General features: G+C 39.2%; 1 protein-coding gene and 1 pseudogene across 1 annotated transcript in view; one reads left to right on the top strand and one right to left on the bottom strand.

Annotated features, from left to right (window-relative positions):
* Positions 1-490: 490 nt before the first annotated feature.
* Positions 491-22,580, top strand: part of LOC114237000 (peroxisomal multifunctional enzyme type 2-like) — a 53,194-nt gene continuing 31,104 nt past the window's right edge. The window contains exons 1-7 of the mRNA XM_057540362.1: positions 491-678; positions 5,724-5,777; positions 17,040-17,147; positions 19,080-19,139; positions 20,418-20,439; positions 20,540-20,586; positions 22,096-22,180. Coding sequence (XP_057396345.1) covers positions 621-678; positions 5,724-5,777; positions 17,040-17,147; positions 19,080-19,139; positions 20,418-20,439; positions 20,540-20,586; positions 22,096-22,180 — 434 coding nt within the window. The 5' untranslated portion in view covers positions 491-620. The remainder of the gene's footprint in view (positions 679-5,723; positions 5,778-17,039; positions 17,148-19,079; positions 19,140-20,417; positions 20,440-20,539; positions 20,587-22,095; positions 22,181-22,580) is intronic.
* On the bottom strand, positions 6,796-7,205 carry LOC130707267 (transcription and mRNA export factor ENY2-like; annotated as a pseudogene).

Genomic DNA, 22,580 nt, shown 5'->3' on the forward strand with positions numbered 1-22,580 from the left:
TATTGGCTGTGCGAATCTGCGCGGAAAAAGAACCTCCCTGGGTGTCGGCGCCTGGCTAGGACTTTAGTGAGGGTCCAGTTGACCAGTTTGGTAACAGTTCCATTTAGGAGGTCAGCCTGGGGTCCCAGGACTCTGCATTTTTCCAGGTGGTTTCCATCCAAGAGGTCCAAGGATTACATTCTAAGAAATCTTTTTTACCCCTTGCTATTTCTGAAAGCTACTTAAGGATAGGGGCTGCATCCTCGCCTAAATCCAGAAAACGCTTGTTGAGTGAATGACAAAACGATGGATGAAAGTATGAATGAAGTTAGGGGAGTCAATCATTTTACTACACAGGTCCCAGCAGCTCCCGTTACTTCCGGCCGCAGAACTGGCCGGCCCTTTCAAGCCAAGCCTCTTGGGCAGGCTCTCGCCGCGACTGGAGGCATGCTGGACTACATTTCCCAGAGTTCCAAGGGATCGCTGCGCAGGCGCACTTGGAAAACTCGGGCGTCTCTCTCCTCCGCAGAAACTGGCAGGTCGTTGCCGTCCTGCCCCAGCCTGTCCTCCTGTCCTCCTTGTCCCGCAGTCTGAACTCCAGTAGTTCTCCTCGTGTATGTGTGTCGCTGCAGGCTAGACTTATGGCCTCGCCGTTGAGGTTCGACGGGCGGGTGGTACTGGTCACCGGCGCGGGAGGAGGTGAGTACGCGAAGGCTAGAGGGCCGGCGTCCTCCAGCGGTCCGGGATCCGCACGCAGCTGTAGCTGCGATCTCAGCATCTGGGCTGCGGGCAGCGGTGGCGGGGCGGCTTGGGGAGCGAGCGACTGGACTCGGTGGGGTTGAGGGTGGGAGGACGGACAACGATTGTTCTCCGGGCGCCTAATCGGCTGAGGATGGTGAGGAGGGGCTGGCCAGCCTTGAGTGGGGAGCCAGAAACTCCTGGTGCAGCCCACTTCTCCACCCGCCCCCAACCCTGTGGGAGCTTCTCAAGGCTTCAGATCTTGAGAGGAGAGAGGCCCGGCTCGGCTGCGGGTTGCAAAACTAGGTAAAATTCATCCCGACGCCCGTCTGTGCGTATCGATTGCGACTCTTCCTGTTAATAGACTCCCTAGGCCTCTGTCAAGTGTTTTAAACGTGGCGGAAAAGCCGCCTGGGGGCTGGAATCACCCCCGCAGGAGTAGAGATGTCAGCCCCTTGCCTTTGAAAAGTCAATCATCTTTCCCTCTGTCGGATGATTTTAAGTTCTTGAGAGGACCTTCTTTAAAAAAAGGCATCTGATAAGAGTCCTCCTTTTTGGACTTTGTGTGTTTATCAAGCGGATTGCAAACTCCAATGCCTGCAGGACTCAGGCAGGTGATAGAGGAATAAAATGAGAGTGGGGTGGGGGCAGTAGGAAGTAGAGAGCAGAGACCTTTCTGAAGTGAGCCAGATCTTCCTGTATTTCAGAAGCCAAGTGGAGATTGGTTATGTGAAATAACCCTATTTTTATTTCTATTTATTTATTTATGGCTGCATCAGGTCTTTGTTGCGGTGCGCGGGCCTCTCATTGCGGTGGCTTCTCTTGTCGCAGAGCCGGGCTCTAGGCGCGCAGGTTTACTTGCTCCACGGCATGTGGGATCTTCCCGGACCAGGGCTCGAACCCGTGTCCCCTGCATTGGCAGGCGGATTCTTAACCACTGCACCACCAGGGAAGTCCCCAAATAACCCTATTTTTTTTTTTTTTTTTTTTATGTGGGATCTTCCCGGACCAGGGCTCGAACCCGTGTCCCCTGCATTAGCAGGTGGATTCTTAACCACTGCGCCACCAGGGAAGCCCAATAACCCTATTTTTAAAGGACAAAATTTAAGACAAACCACTCATACCCACACGGATGCTTTGCAGTGAGGTTTTACACTATTTCCCACCTGTCCATGATCTCTGTAATCTCCAAGTGCAGGGATGTTGACCTTACGGGCCTTTGATTACCCACTGGTAGTGCCTTATACCTAGAATGGACCTAATGCAGAATTAATATGAATTATATATTAGAAGTCACAAACAGTGGAATTCTGACAGTTAATTCATACGTATTTTCACGTCTCCATTTATAAAATGGATTCACATGCTTCCTTTCAGAAAATATCTTTAGTATTAATTGGTGGCCAAATGTTTTATATCCGTAGCTATATTTATTCTAAAATGATTATGTTTTTGGGAAAACATTTTGTTTACACTTTGCTTTTGATGGAAATAATTAAGTAAAGCACTCATGTTTTAAACCTCTTTTGACAGTGAGTGATTCACAGTATGAAATACATTTTATACCAGGACCTGGTATGCACACACACACACACACACACCATATTTGAAACAAGCTCATGACACGGTACATAGTAAATGCAGTGCACTTTGAACGTTTCTATTCTGTTTCATTAAGTAAATGCAGATTACAACCCACTAAATTGATTTTGTGAAGTATTAATGGGTTGTGACTAGACAGTTCTGAATTTAGCACCTCCTGTTCATGAACTGATCCGTATTTTAAAGAGCCTGGATTATGATACAATTACTAGCCATTAGATTTGAATACTGATCTGGGGCAGATATAATTTTGTGGTAAAGTTGAGACTGTCATTAGGTCTACACTGGGCCATCATTATGAAAGAGAGAGTGAGATCTAATTCCAGTCCTCTCATGAAGACTGTTGTCCTTGAGGTCTTGGGGTTCTCATTTAAGGATACATATCTGTAGAATTGAGGCACTGCTAAACATCCCAGGAGGGTGTCCGTGAATGCCTGCCAGGCCTGTGTCTGGGAATTAGTCTGACTCCAACCCACGCATGTTCTAGAGATGAATAGAAATATCTTTGCACTATTCAGGTGCTGTTGTTTAGCTTGGAATATTGAATAGTTTAATGGGAGACCTGGAAGGAGAGGTTTAGAATTGTCTAGGATTAAGGGAAACAATTTTGCCATGATGGGTGGTATAACGGGAATTCGTATTTATTAGCTGATTGTAGTAGTTGCTGGGGATGTAGTTGTGAGAGTGGTGGAGGTGGGCCGTAGAAGAAGGGAGTCTGGCCATTGTGAATTTGAGATGGTTATAAAATAGCAAGCTGTAGATCTGGAGATAGGGAGAAGTGTGTGAGTAGTTGGAGATTCTGGAGTCAGGAGAGGTTTCGAAGTCATTTGACTTCCTTTGATTGGTAAAGCTAGAAGGTGAAATAGTCCAGGAAGCTAATCTCAGAGGCTCTGTCAACTTGAAGCAGAGAGAAGTCTAACCCACTGAAGAGAGCACTGAACAAGCACTGTGAGAAAAGAATCAACTGATATTTGACAGTGCTAAAGAAGTTAAGGTCAGAAGAGAAGTGGGGGAGAGAGGACGGTTGACAATGAACTTAGGTGTGGGAGAAAGTTAAGACAGGATTTAAAAGAGGATTAAGAGAAAATAGAGGCTCTTGGCTTTACCTTTTTGTGCATTTTGACTGTAAAGATGTGCTGGGCATTGTGGGAAATGTAAAAGAACGACATAATCTCAACCTACAAGGACCTTCTAGTTTAGTTGGGGAGACAAAGACACATAAAGTATTTAAATAATGTTTATGTAAGCACAGATATAAAAACGTTGGAGGACACTTAACGAACCTGTTAATGGACGAGTGGTATTACAGGGAAACCGGGAGGAGAATGTCACTTTTAACATACAGATTTGTGTACAGTTTGCATGGGCCTTTATGGTAAAAGTAGATTACTGACATATCTTTTCAGAGAATTGTATGCTTGGTTTTGAGATAATTCTCTGATTAACTTAGATCAATCTGTACTAGAGACATACCCCATTCCTTTCATCTGACGATTTTCTACTTTGTTACCTTTTTTTTTTTTTTGCGTTCTGGTTATGAGTATTTGATTTCTCTGAACACCTCATGTTTAGAGCAAGTGCTTCAGCCTAGATCTGATAAAATAGGAGGAGACTTGAGTTATTATATTGGGTGGGTTCTCTCTCATCCATTCAGAGTGGATTAAATTTTAAAATAAATTATTTGGTGATCTTTTAGTTTTGGAAAACTTTATAGTTTGGGTTCTTTTTAGAAGAGCCTGATAATTTAGCCATCTCAATATTTGTTTACATGTTTATCAATTAATTCAAATTAAATTTAAACTACCAATTAAATTTATCAATTACATTTTAAAAAACGTGTGCACGGGGCGTCAGGGGCACGAGGCGGCGCCGGCCTGGCGCGGGGCTGCGGCGGCCGCGTGGACCGGCGCCCGGGGCGGCAGAGCGGGGACGGGGCCGTGGTTCCGGAGCGCAGCCCCGCCGGCCCGGCCGAGGCGCTGGGGCGCCGGGGACGCGTGGTGGGCGTAGGGCAGGGGCGCCGGCCCGGGCAGAGGCTGCCGGAGCGCCGCAGGCCTGGAACTCCGCGCGGGTCGCCGGGAGACGACGCCTCCGCCAGGCCCTGCTCGAGCCAGCCCCCGCACCGAGGCGCACTTGGCCGCCCGGTGCCCACGGCGCCCTGGGTCTCAAACCATGCTGGTGTCTGACCAGGCGTTTGTCACGCTGGCTACCAATGACGTCTACTGCCAGGGGGCCTTGGTGCTGGGGCAATCATTGCGGGACCACAGGGCCACCAGGAGGCTGGTGGTGCTGGTCACCCCTCAGGTGTCCAACCTGCTCAGGGAAATTCAGATGATCCACATTGACACCAGAAGAAGTGAAACCCTTCTGCTGACCAGTAACAACGGGAGACATGGAGAATGTTATCAAAGGCTTATCTGGGGGGAAGGACCTGGGCCTGGGCAATTGTAAGGGATGTTCTGTAAAACTGGGCACAATAAATTTCCATGCAAAAAGAAAAAAAACAAAAAAACGTGTGCATGTTAAAATAATTTAAACAATGCAGAAGTAAGCTTTCCACTCCTTGTTGCTAGTTACACAATTCTGTTCCCCAGAGGTAACCACTAATTGCCAGTCTCTTATATAGTCTTCCTGAGATATTCTCTGCCTCTAAAATTTATATGGGCACGTATCCATTTTTGGATGTATAAATTTACACCTCATACCTTTGAGTCTGAATTAAATATTTCCTGTGTGTGGTGATTATGTAGTCAAGGTTCAGAGCAGGATATAGAAACCACTAGATATTTGAAACAGGAAAGGACTTAATTTAAGCAGTTGGGTTTTAGGCAGTTCCTCTTGGAATTCCTTATGGAACAGTATAAAACTGGTCCATTAGGGGAGCCACTACCTCTGAGGCTACCATTGGAACTGCCACAGCCCAAATAGCCACTGGCCCCAGGGATCTAGAGAATGGAAGCTGCCATCCAGAAATTAGGGAGCTAGATCTAGAAGCTGCCACTATACCTGCTTAATACCTAGGAAGCCTCAAGAAATCAGCTTCTTAACCAACAGTAATATCCAAAAGTCACAGTAAGGTGGCTTCTGCCTCATTCCCTCCTTCCACATTTCATGCAAATGCGTTTAATGGTGGAACCCAATTCACATCTAGCGTCCATCCTAGAAGCTAGGTAGAATGATAGGAAATGGTAGGTAGAATAGGTGGAAAATACAGTTTTAAGCTTTCCAACCCCTGAAAGTAGAAGTAGGTGAAGAAGTAGAGGCTGAGAGTACCAATGAAAGCTCTACCTTTGTAATGTAATTAATTGTTCACCAGTTACTTTGCAATAGGGATTGAGTTGAGTGGACCAGAAAAATTGTGCTAACATTTGCTCAACCTTCTGATTTTTTTCTTTTGTTTTCAATAGGATTGGGCCGAGCCTATGCCCTGGCTTTTGCAGAAAGAGGTGCATCAGTTGTTGGTAAGTTGATACATTTTTCTTTTCATTCAGTAGCTGGGAACTAAAATACAGTCTTCACAAGCCAGAGGCCTTTGTATTCACATCAAATAATTTGTTAAGGTCAAATTTCATCACTAATTTTTTCTTGTGCCAGCAAAATTTTTTTCTCCATTGAGGCTAACTTTGTAACTTACTTTTTAAAGTATACTAGTTTCACAGAATTTGCAACTTAATAGAACTGAGAAAGATGAGCCGACATTCATTATATAAAAGGAAATTCTTGAATTTGGTCTATTGTGGGCTGTAATTTTTCGATGTAGAAGACTGGTGCAAGATGAATCCTTGTAAGTGTAAATATATTGATAAGGTAAGAAATAAGTGCATTTTCATAACTAAATGTTTGGAATCAGGGAATGCAAAGTGTTTTCTTTTTAATCTCTTTCATAAAAATTTTTCAAATGGAAGCTTTTATAACAGTTAAAAATTTTTTAATTAAAGGGGCACTTGCATGAATTTTATTATGGGGGGATCAGTTGGAAGATGGTGTATTGAAGAATACACCAAAAGTGGGAGGTTTTAGTAATCTCAGTGGTTTGCCTGATGTACTTGGCAGTTGGTATGGACCTAGGAGTGGATTTGTCTACAGCCAAGTCTTTGTGGGGAATATCTAAATGAGTGCCAGGTAGGTACATAGGGCAGATGTATGGCCCAATATTTATTAATATCTTTCCTGGGCTAAAATTGTTGGCCCACATTATTGTCCTCCCAATCCCAGTTTTCCTACATCTTATCAGGGAATACAGAGAGCCAAATTTCTCCCAATTTGTTTACGGAGATGTGTAATAAAAGACTGAACAAGCAGCCATGTTTTCTAAACAAAGAAGACCTAAGCAGGATATTGAATATACTTTGCTTCCTCAGCATATATCTTTTTTTTTTTTTTCATTCATGAGATATTTATTAAAATAACACATTTCGGGAAAAATATCAATACAGTTGTATACATCATTACTGAAAACTGTATACCATCATACAAAAAAGGATTTTATTTTGGGAAATCAATTCCTAATTTATGGCAAGTTTTACTTTCAGAAATAAAACCACAAAACAACACAATCTAATTCAATCTTAAAGGCTGGCATGCTGAGCAAGGAATGTTCTTATTCTTTGTAGGAGCTCCTTCTTTACACTGTCAGGTACCAGGGCTCTGCCTTTTGGTGTGATTTCAGCCACCAAGTCATCAACAGTAACGTGTTCTAGTCCTTTTTCTTTAATTACCTTTACAGTGTGCCTTCAACTGATCCTTCCAGCCACATTCAATTAATTTAGCTCTCAGCAACTCTTTGAGGCCTTCTCTTTCTCCGGTTTCTATCAACTTTTGGTTAATTGCTGCTCTTATCTGCGCACCTTTGTTCATCTTGCTAACCACACTGTTCGGCTGCCCGGACCTAGCATATATCTTTATGGAAGGGACACAGCGACTTTGGATGTTCCTTGTTTAAGGTCATAGCCACTGGCTGTTAATCCAGTCTACTTCTTGGGGCAAGGACAAATTTTGATATTGTGGTATTTGGTCAGGGTGTGTATAGTTCAGGCCTTTTTTGCCAGGTTTTCCCCAAAATATTTCATGTCAGGGCCTAAAGGCACATGTTGTTACTTTTTTTTTTTTCCTTTAAAAAAAAATATTGTTATTTATTTATTAATACTTAAAACTTTTTATTTATTTACATCTTTTCCACTCAATTCCGTAAGTGCAAGTATCTCATTTTATCTTTTGTATCTCCTAAAGTTCTGAGAATGTTGCCTTTTGTAAAGAAGGGACTTTGTTCATTCCTTCCTTTATTGTTTGCTGTAGCCCTTTTCTGGGGGTGGGGCGGGCTGGGGAGTGGTTGGTGTGTCTTTGAGATTGGTTGAATAAATTTCTGCTTTTTTTGTTGTGACTAAGTTATAATCTTAGTTTATAAACTTGTTTTGTAAAACCTTTTGCAGCAGTATGTGTTTATGTGGATCAGTTTTCCTGTATTTATTTATTACCTTTGAATTTGTTGAACTCAGATTGGAGTTTTTCAGTTCTAAGAAAAAGGTAAACAGGGACAGTGTATCTGTTTATTTTGTCATTGCCTCAGGGATGGTATCGCAGCAAGTGCTTGTGAGAGTCCAAAAAGGCAGAAAATTAGTGTTTTGGGAAAAATATTTACCAAACTAGGCTGGAGAGCCAGATTTAGTTTAGCTTAGTTTATGTGAAAATGTAGAACTTTTCACTGATGGTTTCTACCACTTTTTAGCCTGTGACCTAGCTGTGAACTTTCTGGGCTACCAATGGGTTTTGTTCTTCCCTAACCACCACTACCCTCTGCTTTAACTTTTTTAAAACACAGATGCCCTGAGTCCAGGTTGTATCATGTGCACTAACATTTCTCCTGTGTTAATTTTGTTCTGCTCAGCATATTTTTACCTGAGTAAGCAAAAAATAGTAAAGAGGAGTAAGCAAACCTAGGATTTATGACATCAGAGTATCTTGTTTGTGGAAAAATTACTAATCAGTTAATCCTATGACTAGCTCAGAGGCCAGTAAGAAGTAAGACCTTAAGAAATGGAGTACCTTGTTTCTCATATAAGTCAACTTTTGCTAGGTTATGCCGAGTTAACAGACAAATCTCAATGGTTTATAATAATAAAGGATAATTTCAGGACTTCCCTGGTGGTGCAGAGGTTAAGAATCCACCTGCCAATGCAGGGGTTACAGGTTCGAGCCCTGGTCCGGGAAGATCCCACATGCCGCGGAGCAACTGAGGCCGTGCGCCACAACTACTGAGCCTACACTCTAGAGCCCACGAGCCGCAACTACTGAGCCCGTGTGCCACAACTACTGAAGCCCATGTGCCTAGAGTCCGTGCTCTGCAACAAGAGAAGCCACTGCAATGAGAAGCCCACACACCTCAACGAAGAGTAGCCCCCGCTCGCCGCAACTAGAGAAAGCCCACGCACAGGAAGGAAGACCCAACACAGCCAAAAATAAAAATAAATAAAATAAATAAATTCATAAAAAAAAAAAGGGTAATTTCATACCTACCTGACCTTTCAGCTTCTGGTCAGCTGTGTCTCTGCTTTATGTGTCGTACTAATTTCAGGATCCCAGCTGAAGGAGCAACTTTCATCATGGCTGTTCTTCCGGCAGAAGGAAAATAAAAATGGATCCCCTTGGTGTCTCATAAAGCTTCTGTTTAGAAGTGGCATGTCATTTCTACTCACCTTTCATTGGCCAAAGGAAATCACCTGGCCAAGCCCAAAGTTAAGGGTATCACTTAAGATATTCTCTTCATGTAAATATGATTGCTATGTTTTATATTCCGTAATATAAAGCATTATGGGAGATTTAAATCTGGGTATAAGAACTGCTAAGCCTGTGGCTGATAATTACAACAAGGGACATTTGGTTTCGTACACGTTACATCTTTCAAGAAATGTTCGCACATGTCTGAAGGAAATGTTGGGAATGGAATAGGTTTGAGATTTCCTCAGTAGGTGAGCTGTATCGAGTTCTCTGAATATTAAGTTTTGTCTTGAGGGCGTGAACACAAAGAAGATGGAAGTGTTCCAGCAAGGAGAACCTCTTTTTGGACAGTAAGAAAGGCAGAATGCTTTCTATTCTTGAACTGGAGGAGTAGCATTTTTGGGTAATTGAAACTGCAATCTTTTGAAGTAAGATCGACATGATTTCTTTTCTGTACTGCAGTTGCATAATCACTGGTAAAGATGAGTTACAAGTTCCTGTGGTCTGATGCCAGAGCCTGTGTTTTTAACCGCTGTGTGATCCTGACAGCCAGAAGGTGAACTGCAGTGGGGAAAGTGAATTGTCTTTGAAGTTAGGTCAGGCTATAAATCCTGTTTCTGCTGTCTAATTACATGACCTCTGAATATTAGTAGCCACCTTACCTAATAACTTCCAGGATTATGATGGGGATTAAATGACATCAAGAATTAAAACCTTTTGTAAAGGGGGTAAAAAGCCAATAATAGTGACTGCCTACCGTGTGCTGGGCACTGTGCTCAAGATTATGTCAAAGTGAGCTTAGGGGGCATCCCAGGCTGGCGTGAAGTCATCTAGGGGAACAAAGTGAGAGATGAGAGATCACAGGAGGTCAGGTCATGTAGGATCATTTAGTTCAGAGTAAGGACTGGCTTTTACCCTGATTGAGATGGGAAGCCATTGGAGAGCGTGGGGGAGCAACATGACCTCACTTAAGGTTTAAGTGGATCATTCTGAGTGCTGTGTGAGGAATAGGTTCTAGGGGAGCAGGCGTGGAAGTGGAGAAGTACGTTGGGCATATTGGGGTCTATTATCCTATTAACAATTCTTGTCCACACTTGTGATTTTTTTGTTAAAAAAAAGAAGACGAAGCAGAGAGATCTGTCAGGTTATTGCAGTAATCTACATAAGAGATGGAGGTGATTCAGACAGGTGGTAGGGATGGAGGTGGTGCAAAGAAGTTAAATTCTGGATATATTTTGAAGGTAGGTATGGCAGGATTTGCTTATTTGCTGATGTGGGTTGAAAGAGAGAGAGAAGGATAAAGTGGTGGTTTACCGAGATAGGAAAGACTGGAGGAGGGCCGGATTCGCAGAGAGGGGACATTCCCAGTAGACTTTCAGATGGGGATAGTAGGTAGGCAGTGGGACATAGGACTCTGTAGTTGGGGGGACAGGTTGAAGCTGTGTAAATCTGTTTTCAGTTTCTAGGTGGTATTCAAAGCCAGGAGACTGGATTAGATTACCCAGGTGGTGAGTGCATATAAACAGGAGATAGGGTCCCAGGACTGAACTCTGGAGGGGACTCAGTCTCTCATTTTCAGTTTCTAGGTGGTATTCAAAGCCAGGAGACTGGATTAGATTACCCAGGTGGTGAGTGCATATAAACAGTAGATAGGGTCCCAGGACTGAACTCTGGAGGGGACTCAGTCTCTCATTTTCAGTTTCTTCTCCCTTTAAGGAGACCTTTGATGCCTTCTTGTTGTTGAGACAGATTAAGTCCCTTAAATTAAAGAGCCCTAATTTAAGACGTTGCTTTCTAAACTGTCACAACATTTTGGAGGTCTTCAAATATTTAGATACATTTATGGCCATTCTGGAAAAGACTCTGATGAACTAGGGTGATTGTATCTTTCTACCAAACGTGAAAATAGTATGGCAGCTCTGTGTTTTCCGCCTTTTCTTTGGCTGTCAAGAAGCTTGAGGGTAAACCTGACACTGTCCCCAAATAGAGTAACTACCATTAGCATATGGTTTGAGTAGGCTTCTCTTTCTCTGATGTAACGTTTTCTTAATTTTTCCATTTTTTAATAGTCCTTGCACATTTAAGCCACCTTAAATACTTTTTGGTAGCAGTCAGGACATGAACAGAATACAGGAAGAAATCCCCATTGGGCCCACAGCTCTAAAATCAATGAAATGATTCTTAATGCTATTGTTTGCTATCGGAAACTTTATCAAAATAGGAGGAAAGGCATCAAGCATAGAAAACAGAAATGTCTGGAAGAACATCCAAGAGATGGTTAATAGCAGTTACCTCTGGGGTAAGACAAGGATTAAAACGACTTTTTGAATCTGCAGGGTTTGAATTTCTTGAAAGCATTAAAAAAAAAAAAAAAAGTAGGGCTTCCCTGGTGGCGCAGTGGTTGAGAATCTGCCTGCTAATGCAGGGGACACGGGTTCGAGCCCTGGTCTGGGAAGATCCCGCGTGCCGCGGAGCAGCTGGGCCCGTGAGCCACAACTACTGAGCCTGCGCGTCTGGAGCCTGTGCCCCGCAACGGGAGGGGCCGCGATAGTGAAAGGCCCGCGCACCGCGATGAAGAGCGGTCCCCGCACCGCGATGAAGAGTGGCCCCCACTTGCCGTAACCAGAGAAAGCCCTCGCACGAACCGAAGACCCAACACAGCCAAAAATAAAAATAAATAAATAAATAAAGTAGCTATAAAAAAGTTATTTAAAAAAAAAAAAAAAGTAAATAACCTCTCCAAAAAATAAGTACACTTGTAGTATAATATTGCCCGTGTCATCTTTTTATATGCTTCTCAGATTACTCATTGTAAAGGATGTCACTCACAGAATCAATACATATGCAAGTTATTTTGATTTTGTAAATTTGGAAGCACCATTTTACTTTGGAAATAAAAGTCGTTTATAGATATGTCATTGGTAGTGGATATGACTCAGCTGGTGTCAAACCCTTGGATTGAATAAATATATGAACACGAATATGTGTAAGCACAGTGATAAAGCACTCTTCAAATACAAAGCATTATAACATTATTACTCTTGATAATTAAGTGGCAAGTTAGAAACTGCTATATAAGCAATTTCCCGCACTGAGCTACAGCAAAAAGGACGAACTACTTATAGTAAAGTGAAACAGTAAAGTGAGGGCAGACTTTAAGGGATCTTGAAAGTTAGGCAGTGAATAATTAGGGTTCCACTGCAGATTTTGAGCAAGGGGATGACGTAGTATAAAGGCTGCCTTTGGGCCATTACCCAGCAACAGTCTGCTGATTGCCTGGAAAGATTAAGATTGGAGGCAGAAGACCACCGGGAAGGCAACTGTAGTAATCTGGGCATGAAATTATAGAATAGGAAAGAAATGGCAGTAAACGATTCCTCGAAAGAACTGGAAACTCCTCAGTGCACAAACTGTCTACCTTGCGAGCTTAAAGCACCTAGCACAGTGCTGGATACAGAGTGGGAACAGAGTGAACATTTGAAGAATCATAATGAAATTGATGTCAAGCCTTGATGGCTCAGTGACATGTGCTGTTCAGAAATGGGAGAAAGGAAAGAGTACCTGGGAAATAACTCACCCAGCAAACTGATGTTGAGAAGATGGGACAGTTTGAGGAAGATGATAATCAATTTGCTTTGCTTTTTTTTTTTTTTTCCTATCAAACTATAAGTGACGTATATTCCCTCAGCTGGTTTAGCAGCCCTGATATCAGGAGACCCAAAGCATGTTTCTTGCTCTAGTCTTTGGAGCCAATAGTCAGGGCTGAAGGATAGCAAGAAAGAACAAGAAAACCAACTTCTGAGAGCAAAGTCCTGTACACAAATAGGATTGCTAAAGACAAATCCAGATTTCTCAATCTGGTTTATGTAACAAAACACTGGAAAACAATGTATGTAATGCTCATCAAATAATATTAATGCTCCAATGTTACCTCTGTTTCTCTTTCAACATTTCAATAAAGGAACTTATGATCTGCAACACATATAAAGAATTAAAATCTTTTATAAGTAAGGGACACGTACACATCTGTAAGAAAGAAAAACACCCCAAATGAAACGTGATTTAAGCAGGCAAAACAATAAGAAGTATAAATGACCAATAAGCCCATGAAAATAATGTTACCTTACTAGTGCTCAAAGAAATGTAAATTAAATAATGAGCTACAACTTGTAATCATTTAATTGTTATACTGAAAAGAATGATGATGTCCAGTGTTGGGAGGATATGGGGAAACAGGCATTGTCACAAACATGGTTCTGTTTTCAGGCTTGGATAGCTGATAACTTGATACTTTGTATTTAGGTATCCATTTACCTATTAATAGAGTACTTTTACAGGCTCCAAGTGTGTTTTAGAATTCTCTGGATTCTTATATCCCTGCTCTAGTGGTTAGCATATTGCAGGTATTTAGTAAAATCTTGGGGTGGATTTTTAGTAAAAAACCTTATGTAGTCTTTAGTAGACTATCCAAGTCATTGATTTATTTAAAATGACAGAAATAGGAAAAAGATTTTACATCTTAAAAAAAACAAAACAAAACTCTTCAGAGCTATAAACTGGATTTTATATGGAGGATTTACAAATATATCACTTTGGGGGATATTTTGATGGTTTTAGCTGAAAAGACTCTGTCCTTAACTATCATAATCTTAACCATTTTTACTCCCTAATTTAAAGCTATTTGTTTGACTGGGGTGGCTGATTTACTGTTCCTTCTATATTCTCCCCAAGCACATGTGATTTTTTTTTTTTTTTTTTTTTTTAGTGGAAATAATTAGGATAAAAGAAACTTGTTTACAGCATTAGAGGAGCAGAGTGGTATTGTGGTAGGTCCAGGTTCTAGTCTGAATTTTACCATTTCCTACAGCCTTGGAGCCTGGACAAGCTTTGGAGCCTGGAACAAGTTACATTACCTTTCCTAAACTTTGCTTTTCTGCGAAAATAGGAACAACTGTTCCTGCCAAACTCCTAAAAAGCTGTATGGAGATCAAATGCAGCAATGTACATAGATGGGTCTTTGAAAATGTAAAGTATATACATACCAGTATAAGGCGGTAATGGTATTTTAAAATATTATTGTGATTAGAATTTTAGTCATATATTTAAGCTGAACAGTGTCACATAGTGTGGATGCATTTCTCTTTGTATACAATCTGTTAAGATTGTTGCTATCCAAGCCCTTCAGCGTGTAACCAGTGCTTTTCTAGTTAAGCCTGAAATCCCTGTGATTTAGCTCTGGTGATAGTGGGATAACTGAGTGGGGTCAGTGTTAAGTTTGTACTCTCTAAGGTGGAGACTTGTCTTGAATAAATCTATTCTGAAACTGTTTCACTGCACATCATTGATCTCAATAATTATTTATACAGTCTTCAGTTCTTACCTTTGCTTGCACTTGGTTGCACTTTGAACAGTTTCCACTTGGGGGTAGTGTTTCATTTCACAATTGAACAATTCTTTCTTTACTTTAGTATGGCCTTTGCCAGTTTGCTCTTGAACTTTCCCTTGCTTAGTTAAAAAGGGTCTTAATAGACTGTTAGCCGCATGTTTTAAAATCTTGATTTTTAAAAACTGTTTCCTGTCATTTGAGTAATTGTACAGAAATGAGTAATTAATAGGAATTTAGTCTTGAGAATCTTAACACTTTTTTTTTTAAATCTCTGAGGGATAATGTAAGCCTTTTCCCCATTATTTTGTGTCTTTGCGGCATTTTTTATTTGCAGTAAGGCTGTTAAGACTATATTGTTAGAAAAAATATATCCCAGTCCACATTTTGAAAAACTCATTTCCTTTAAGAGTAAAAGCACATTAGGCTAGCTTTGCTCGGTATCATCCCTGTATCTCCCTTTACCACCCAACCCCACTTGCAGCCCTCACTCCAGCCCCCACCAAAAGAGACCCATTGTTGAAAAGAAAAAAAGATCTTGTGGGTTTTTCTTTTTTCCCCAGGTATGGTAATTATCAATTTGGTAATATTAAGAGACTTTAAATTTTAGTATATACCTCTATGCCATTTATTAATTAGTAATTTTTAAATTGTTATATTCTGCACAGTGTGCAATAACCCTATAAAAATGATCACTTTGCAATGCAAATTAATTCTTTGTCCCAGGTATTTGTTTTAAATTCTGTTTTTTCCAAGTTATTTGGCATTGATCTATATATCTTTTCATTTGTTTTTGCATGTTATTTTGTAAATAATTAAATTATTGTATAAATTACCTTCGTTATCATATTATTTAGTTATGTTGGCTTTTATAAACTTTATGATGCAATTAGTGCATTAGTGTAGTTACCACATACTTAACTTTCAGTAGATTATAAACTCTGAGGATAGGCACCATTCTTATACATCTGTAGATTTCTGTAGATTTCCTTGCAAATAGTAAATGTGCAATTAATGTTTGTATCTATATAATTGGATATAGGGAGATGTTATGTGGTAAGTGTGGTCAGTTGTTAAACATATAAATTACATATATGCTATAATTAGTGACTGAACACATATTAGTTGTGTATGTAATTTTTGACCTCTTTCAATAAATAGTTTTTATTTCTTTTTTTGGTAGACCATGACACACTATGTTTTATAAAAATTCACATGTGCTTCTCCAAGAGTTTAATATTGTGCTTGTTCTTTTTTTTTTTTTTTTTTTTTTTAAAATTTATTTATTTATTTATTTTTGGCTGTGTTGGGTCTTCGTTTCTGTGCGAGGGCTTTCTCCAGTTGCGGCGAGCAGGGGCCACTCTTCATCGCGGTGCGCGGGCCTGTCACTGTCATGGCCTCTCGTTGCGGAGCACAGGCTCCAGACGCGCAGGCTCAGTAGCTGTGGCTCACGGGCCCAGTTGCTCCACGGCATGTGGGATCTTCCCGGACCAGGGTTCGAACCCGTGTCCCCTGCATTGGCAGGCAGATTCTCAACCACTGTGCCACCAGGGAAGCCCCGTGCTTGTTCTTTATCACCATTCCTGTAAACAAAGACCTTCTTGACGTGGAGAAGATATTTCACATTGTGTATTTAACCTTTCTTTCTTTCTTTCTTTCTTTTTAATTATGGTAAGAACATTTAATATGAACATTTAACAAATTTTTAAGTGTACAATACAGTATTATGCACTGCAGGCACTATGTTGTATGGCAGATAAGATCTATAGAACTTATTCATCTTGCATTATTGAAACTTTATGCCCACCGATTAGCAACTCCCCATTTTCTCCTCCCCCTAATCTTTGCAACCACCATTCTACTCTCTGATTCTATGAGTTTGACTATTTTAGGTACTTTGATGTAAGTGGAATCATGCAGCATTTGGCCTTCTGTGACTGGGTTACCATATTATCTTCAAAGCTCATCCATGTCATTACATATTGCAAAATTTCCTTCTTTTTTTAAAGGCTGAATAAATACATTGTATTTATGTACCACATTTTCTTTATCCATTTTTATCTGTCAGTTGATATTTAGATTATTTCTACATCTTGGCTATTGTGAATAGTGCTGCATTGAACATTTGGAGTGCTGTTGTCTCTTTGGTTCCTGATTTCAATTCTTTTGAATAAATACCTGGAAGTGGGATTGCTGGATCGTGTGGCACTTCTAGTTGTAATTTTTTGAAGAATGTCCATACTGTTTTCCTGTGTATTTAATCTTAAAAGTGATCTTTAGGTTTTTTTCTTTTCTTTCTTTTTGCTAAAAGTGGTTTGAATCATGGTCTTTTTCTTTCTAAAAAAGGAGAAGCATTGCACAGTTAAAAATTTCATGACATGAACCTGTGTTTAAATATTTTTCTGCTTCATATCTATATATATATATATATATTCATATCTATATTTAAAAACAAAGAGGCATGTTTTGAAAGTACGTATCTCATGGTGTGTTCAGTAAGATGGGAATATAGTAGTAGGGAATTAGGAAGTTGACTGAAGAAATACACTAATAATATAATTTCATTTCCAACTCATATTTTTAAGGTCTAGAACTGAATTCTTATTTGTTTATTTTTGCATTGCAGTGAATGATCTAGGAGGGGACTTCATGGGAGTTGGTAAAGGCTCCTTAGCTGCTGATAAGGTTGTTGAAGAAATAAGAAGGAAAGGCGGAAGAGCAGTGGCCAACTATGGTACAATATTTGAGAGAACTGTACTGCTTGTTTTATATTTCCTCCACTGATGCTGTTTCTCATGTTAATAAGTATTGAGCAAATATCTTGGCATTCCAGTATAATTATGAAATTAGATTTTACCTAAGTCTGCCAAAGATGTTTAGTGACGTATTTTTTAAACTTTTGATGTAGATTATTTCATGAGTCTAACTTTTATTCAGTTGTCTATTTAATATTTTTAATAATGAGCGCATGATATAATCAGTACATTACTGTAGATGTGAATATGAATATGGTCTTTTCTTAAAAGACCTGCCTTAGCTAAAAGGTCTTATGTATTTCTACAGAGTAACATTAAATTCTTCGTTTTAAAATTGCTTTTAAAAAACATTTCTTAAAGTAATATAGTGTAAGAAGTGAAGTGCCCCCTTTCTGCACCCAGCCTTCATATTACATTCTGCACAGGTGATCATTGCTGTATGCAACTTTCTTATCTTTATGAAAATGTAAGAGTCAAAGTTAGGCATTAGAAATAAAGACAGCAAATACAACCTGTATGTTTGATGTATTGATTCTAATAGTATTTGTAAGGAATCCTCTTGAGTAGATTTACTTTAAAAAGCTAGTGCTTACTGACTTTTCTGCAAATTAGATTGTTTTTATGGACCAGGGAGAAAATTAGATTGCCAGTGACTTTATTCTGAAATTTTAGAGGAAAGGAAATAGGATATGATTTGTTTTGAGAGTTCAAGGGAATAATGAGACAGACATTTTAGTATCTTATTTCCACATTGAGAGTCTAGAAAAATGTTTTCAACTTAAAAAAATTTCTGGGGTTTTAAAACCTATTTTGTAAAGATAAAGATTTCAGACTCTCTTCCCTGCCCCTCAGTTTTGATATTCAACCTGTATCAATCAGGATTCAGTCAAGAAAACAGAAGCCCCTCTCGGTTTTCCAAGTGTGAAGGGTTTTATACAAAGAATTAGAGACTTACCATTGGAAGGTCTGGGCAGGTGCATGTCAGGGAAACTGTCGATGACCATCGCAGCCTGTGGCAGGTGGTTTTCAAGAGCTCACCTGGATGTGCTGTCAGTCTCACATCTGCAGCCTGCTCACAAGATTGCCTGCGTTTACAGTCTCTTCCTACTTTTCCTCCCTTTAAGCGAGTATTTCTTTTTGGCAGATCTAACTCAGGAGCTTATGGGTCCCAGGGAAGGGACCTGGCTCCCGCTGTGATTGCAGAGGAAGTAGAAAGAGGCAATGGTGATGTTGAGTTGACAGCTGACCATTTGACACACAGCTCTGGGGATATGAGCCCTTCTCCTGGGCTGATTAGCAGAAAATCACAAATCCGTAATATTTCATTGAGCTTTTATTTTTGTAGTTAGTATTACAAAAACAGTAGGTTTGTTTTCCAAATGTAGTGATACAGAATTGAACATGCTTTTTCAAATTAAACACGCTTCTCCTTCCCTCCCTCTGAAAGTCTCATTTGCATCCTTAAGGGGAAGTGCTTATGTGGCTATTTAAAATTCAAGAGAAATGAAATAAAATAAATTATTCCATTTGTCGTACTAGCCACACTTCAGGAGCCACATGTGGTTTGTGGTTACCATGTTAGTGCAGAAATAGAGCATTTCCATCCTCACAGAAAGTTCTGTTGGACCATGGTGTCTTGGATATTATTTGTCAAATACTTCTCATTTACCCCCTCTCTCTTTTTTTTTTTTTTTTTGGTAGGTTAAAGGAGTGCCTTAGGGACTAAATTTCTTTTGTAACATGTATCATTTATATTTTAGTTTGTTACGTGCCTGCAATATAAATGTATTTTCCTTGGAAATGAGTTCTGTTGAATGAATAGTATCTGTCATGTGCTCTGAGCCACAGAATTTAGAAGTCGTTTGTAAGGGATATTACTGAAGTTTTGTCCTAATTTCCCTTTCCCTCAGATTCAGTGGAAGCAGGAGAGAAGGTTGTGAAGACAGCACTGGATGCTTTTGGAAGAATAGGTAATGTTTCTTTGCATTTATGGTACTAACAGAGCAGCTTCTACCTTTCTAATGAAATATTTTTTATTTCACTTTTGTTTATTAAAAACTCTTTTTTGGTAATCAAATTTTTAGATTTGTTTTAAATTTTAATTTTTTTACATACCCTAATCTTATTCCACAAAGGGCTTGAGGTGACAGTTTTTATGCATGTATGTGTTGAGTTTGTTTTATATTTTTTTGTACTTTAAGAGCCTTTAAAAAAACTTGTAAGTATTCTCTAAGTTTCCTTTTTATAATAATTTAATCATACCCCAAATATATTTAGAAAATAAAAAATAAATCAGTATTTTGGCAATAGAGGACCCAGTGGAATATTTTAGATAATTATAATGATTCAGATGAAAATGATTCAGTATCTTGCAAATTAATTAAGATGAATTATATAAAATAAAAATCTTCATTTTTAAGAAGCATTTCAAGCATTTCAAATATATTATTTAATTTTCCTGACTTAGTCCCATACATTGTTAGTAAAAGGTTATTGAATTACTAGAGGGAAACTACTGCAGATAAGCCCAACATGTTTATAATCTGAAAAATGTTAATTTTTGTAGTTTGAATGTGTTTCCCCCCCCCTTTTTTTGGTCTAGCATATATGTTTTTCTAGCTATATTTGGTTGAGCTTGTGAGAGACATGTTCACATAGTGTCTGACACAGGGATAGAGACCACAAAGTTTTGAAGTCATAAGGTGAAAATAGCCACAAGATGGTGGTTGAACCTTAAGAAACAATCCCTTCTATTTTATAGTGAGAATGCAATTATGTATGAAGACAGGCCATCAGTTTCTAACTCTAATGGTTTCCTTTCTGGGCTTTTGACTTTTGAGTGGCAAGGAAAAATCTTTTAAACTTTTAACTTTCCCAGTGAATTTTGAAGTTAATTGAGGGATGGTTTACGATTACCACTGAATTCTAAGAACCTAAGAGTTGTGTGACTGCTAATTCTGTAAATAAGCTCACAGAATTTTGGCAGGAGGTAGAGGTGGAAACATTTAGGTATGTAGACTTGAGAGGAAAGCACTGATATAATGGGGTACTTATTGTGCTTTTGTGAATCCGATTTTTTTTTACTATAGGTATAAAATTGTGTTCTGCTAGCACTTGTTACCTATTATATCTACTTTTCCATGGGCAGGGGGGAGGCAGGGAACGCTTTTGAAAGAAATGTGTTGTAAGCAAAGGCAAATTAATATGCTTGCTTTTATATTTGTGACTTGAATATTTTTATATTGTAGATGTTGTGATCAACAATGCTGGGTGAGTATTTCTTTTTAAATTTCCAATAAAGTAATGTACATGCAAACTTTTTTTAAGTGTTGACTTTCTCTTCTCAACATATATAATATCAGTTTTTTAGAATTTTGAGGGACCGTTCCTTTGGTAGAATAAGTGATGAAGACTGGGGTAAGTTATTTTAAATATACGTTCTCTGGAACATACTTATCCATTTAGCCTTCTAATATTTGATACATTTCCACACTTAAGGAAAAACTTGCTTCTACCTATTTTTGCTTCTGCTAATATAAGTGATGAGTAAGCTTTACAACTGAAAATGAACAGTTGGAAGAAAAGGCTTTTGTGACTTTCGTTTCCCTTTTTCTCTTTGAGAGATTGTCAGCGTTTTCTTGCAGTATTAGTTGTTTCTAACAGCCTTTTGCATGCTTGTCTGGCTGTGTGATTCTTATTTCAAGAGCAAGAGTAGGCTATGACTACTGTAAGCAGACAGAAGGAAATGCTAAAAAAATCAAAAGGAAATGCTAAAAAACAAAAACTAAAAACGATGGAGATCTGAGAACTGGGTGGGAAAAACCTAGATATAATTTTGAAACTTCTAATAAGTAGGAAAAATTTCCATTAGGAATGTCATGTTGGAAAGATTGAGTTTAGATGATGAACAGTCACAGTTATAAAATTTTTTTATCCTGTTTGCTCTTTTTTGCCCTTACTTTCATTGGCTATCAGAACTAAAACAAGCATTGGTGGCTGAGACGGTGGCAGGCATGGTAACTGAGATGAATTACATCATTGTTTATAGAGTGTGTTTCTGGGAAATATTGCCAGAAGTTCTTTTGGAAGAAGGAAGATATCTTTCTGACTTAGAATTAAGCAAAGACGGCTTTTAGCTTCCAATTCCCTTGTAATAACTGGAGAAAAAAAGGAGCTGAGAAAGATAGAATTTGTTGGCAGAGGGGACTTAAGTCGGTGCTTTGCTTTGAGCTCTGATGGGGCTGGAGTGTGTCCTCTTCTGGTTTCATCAGAGTAAGATTAAATCTGGAATTGTTTGTTTATCTGCATCATCCTCCAAGTTGTCTGTTCATTAGATTGACATTTCAGAAAGCAGGCTTCTCTGTCTCTCTTTTTCCCTCTTTCCCTCCCCCTCTTTCCTACACCTCCACGCCCCGACCCCCAGCTCTCTCTAACTCATTTGCAAATCCTGTTAAAAATAGGGATTTAGGGATATACTGAACATTTTATAAACATTTCTTGATGAAGAACTGAGTGGTTTTTGATTATGCTTTAACTAACGTTTGTGTTGAGTCCCAATTATATATGTAAAATTCTTGGTTATTTGTATTATGAATTTTTATATAAAATAGGCAAAAATTAAAGATGGCATTGCACTTAGATATGCATAGGCATCGTATTTAGGTGGCATTATATTTGTGATAAAGTTAGATATATTAGATAATAATGTAATCATAAATTATAGGCAAAATAGGTATGAATTATTGATTGGTTATGTAACTGGAACTAAAGCAAAAATGATTACTCGGAGTGCAATGTGACAATAGCTGATTTTGAATGCTAGGTATAAAATGAACATCTTTGTATAAGTAAGTCTTTGCTTATGTTGATTCTGAGATAGGTCTGTCTAAATTTGACAATATTCATGATAAAAATGTCTTGTTTTAGATATCATCCAGAGAGTTCATTTGCGGGGCTCATTCCTGGTGACCCGGGCAGCGTGGGATCACATGAAGAAACAGAAATTTGGAAGGTAGAGTTGTATGTGGCTGTCAAGGGGGATTGGAGATGCCGTGTGTGGGTTCTTATGTACAGAGGAAAAGAATTGCTTTGACGTTGAAAAATATACCTTCAGATATGCACAGGCTTTTTAAATGTAGTTTTGGAAGATGCCTCCCCGTTACATTGGTGTCAGTCATAGATTAGCGAGGTGGACAACTTAGTATTTCTTTTCACCTCCTACTTTTCATTATTAATGATTCTCCTGCTATTCTCTGATATTTTAGCAGTACAAACATTGAGGATTCAGCAGTACTTTATTCTCTAACCAAAATATCATTTTTTGTGCCCAGTGACCAACTGGGGAGAGATGAGTGGCTGTTTTCTACTGGCTATCACTGGTCAGACATGAGTTAGTCTTTGTAAACTAGGAA

Source organism: Balaenoptera acutorostrata, chromosome 2, assembly GCF_949987535.1.
Source record: "Balaenoptera acutorostrata chromosome 2, mBalAcu1.1, whole genome shotgun sequence".
Classification (NCBI taxonomy): domain Eukaryota; kingdom Metazoa; phylum Chordata; class Mammalia; order Artiodactyla; family Balaenopteridae; genus Balaenoptera; species Balaenoptera acutorostrata.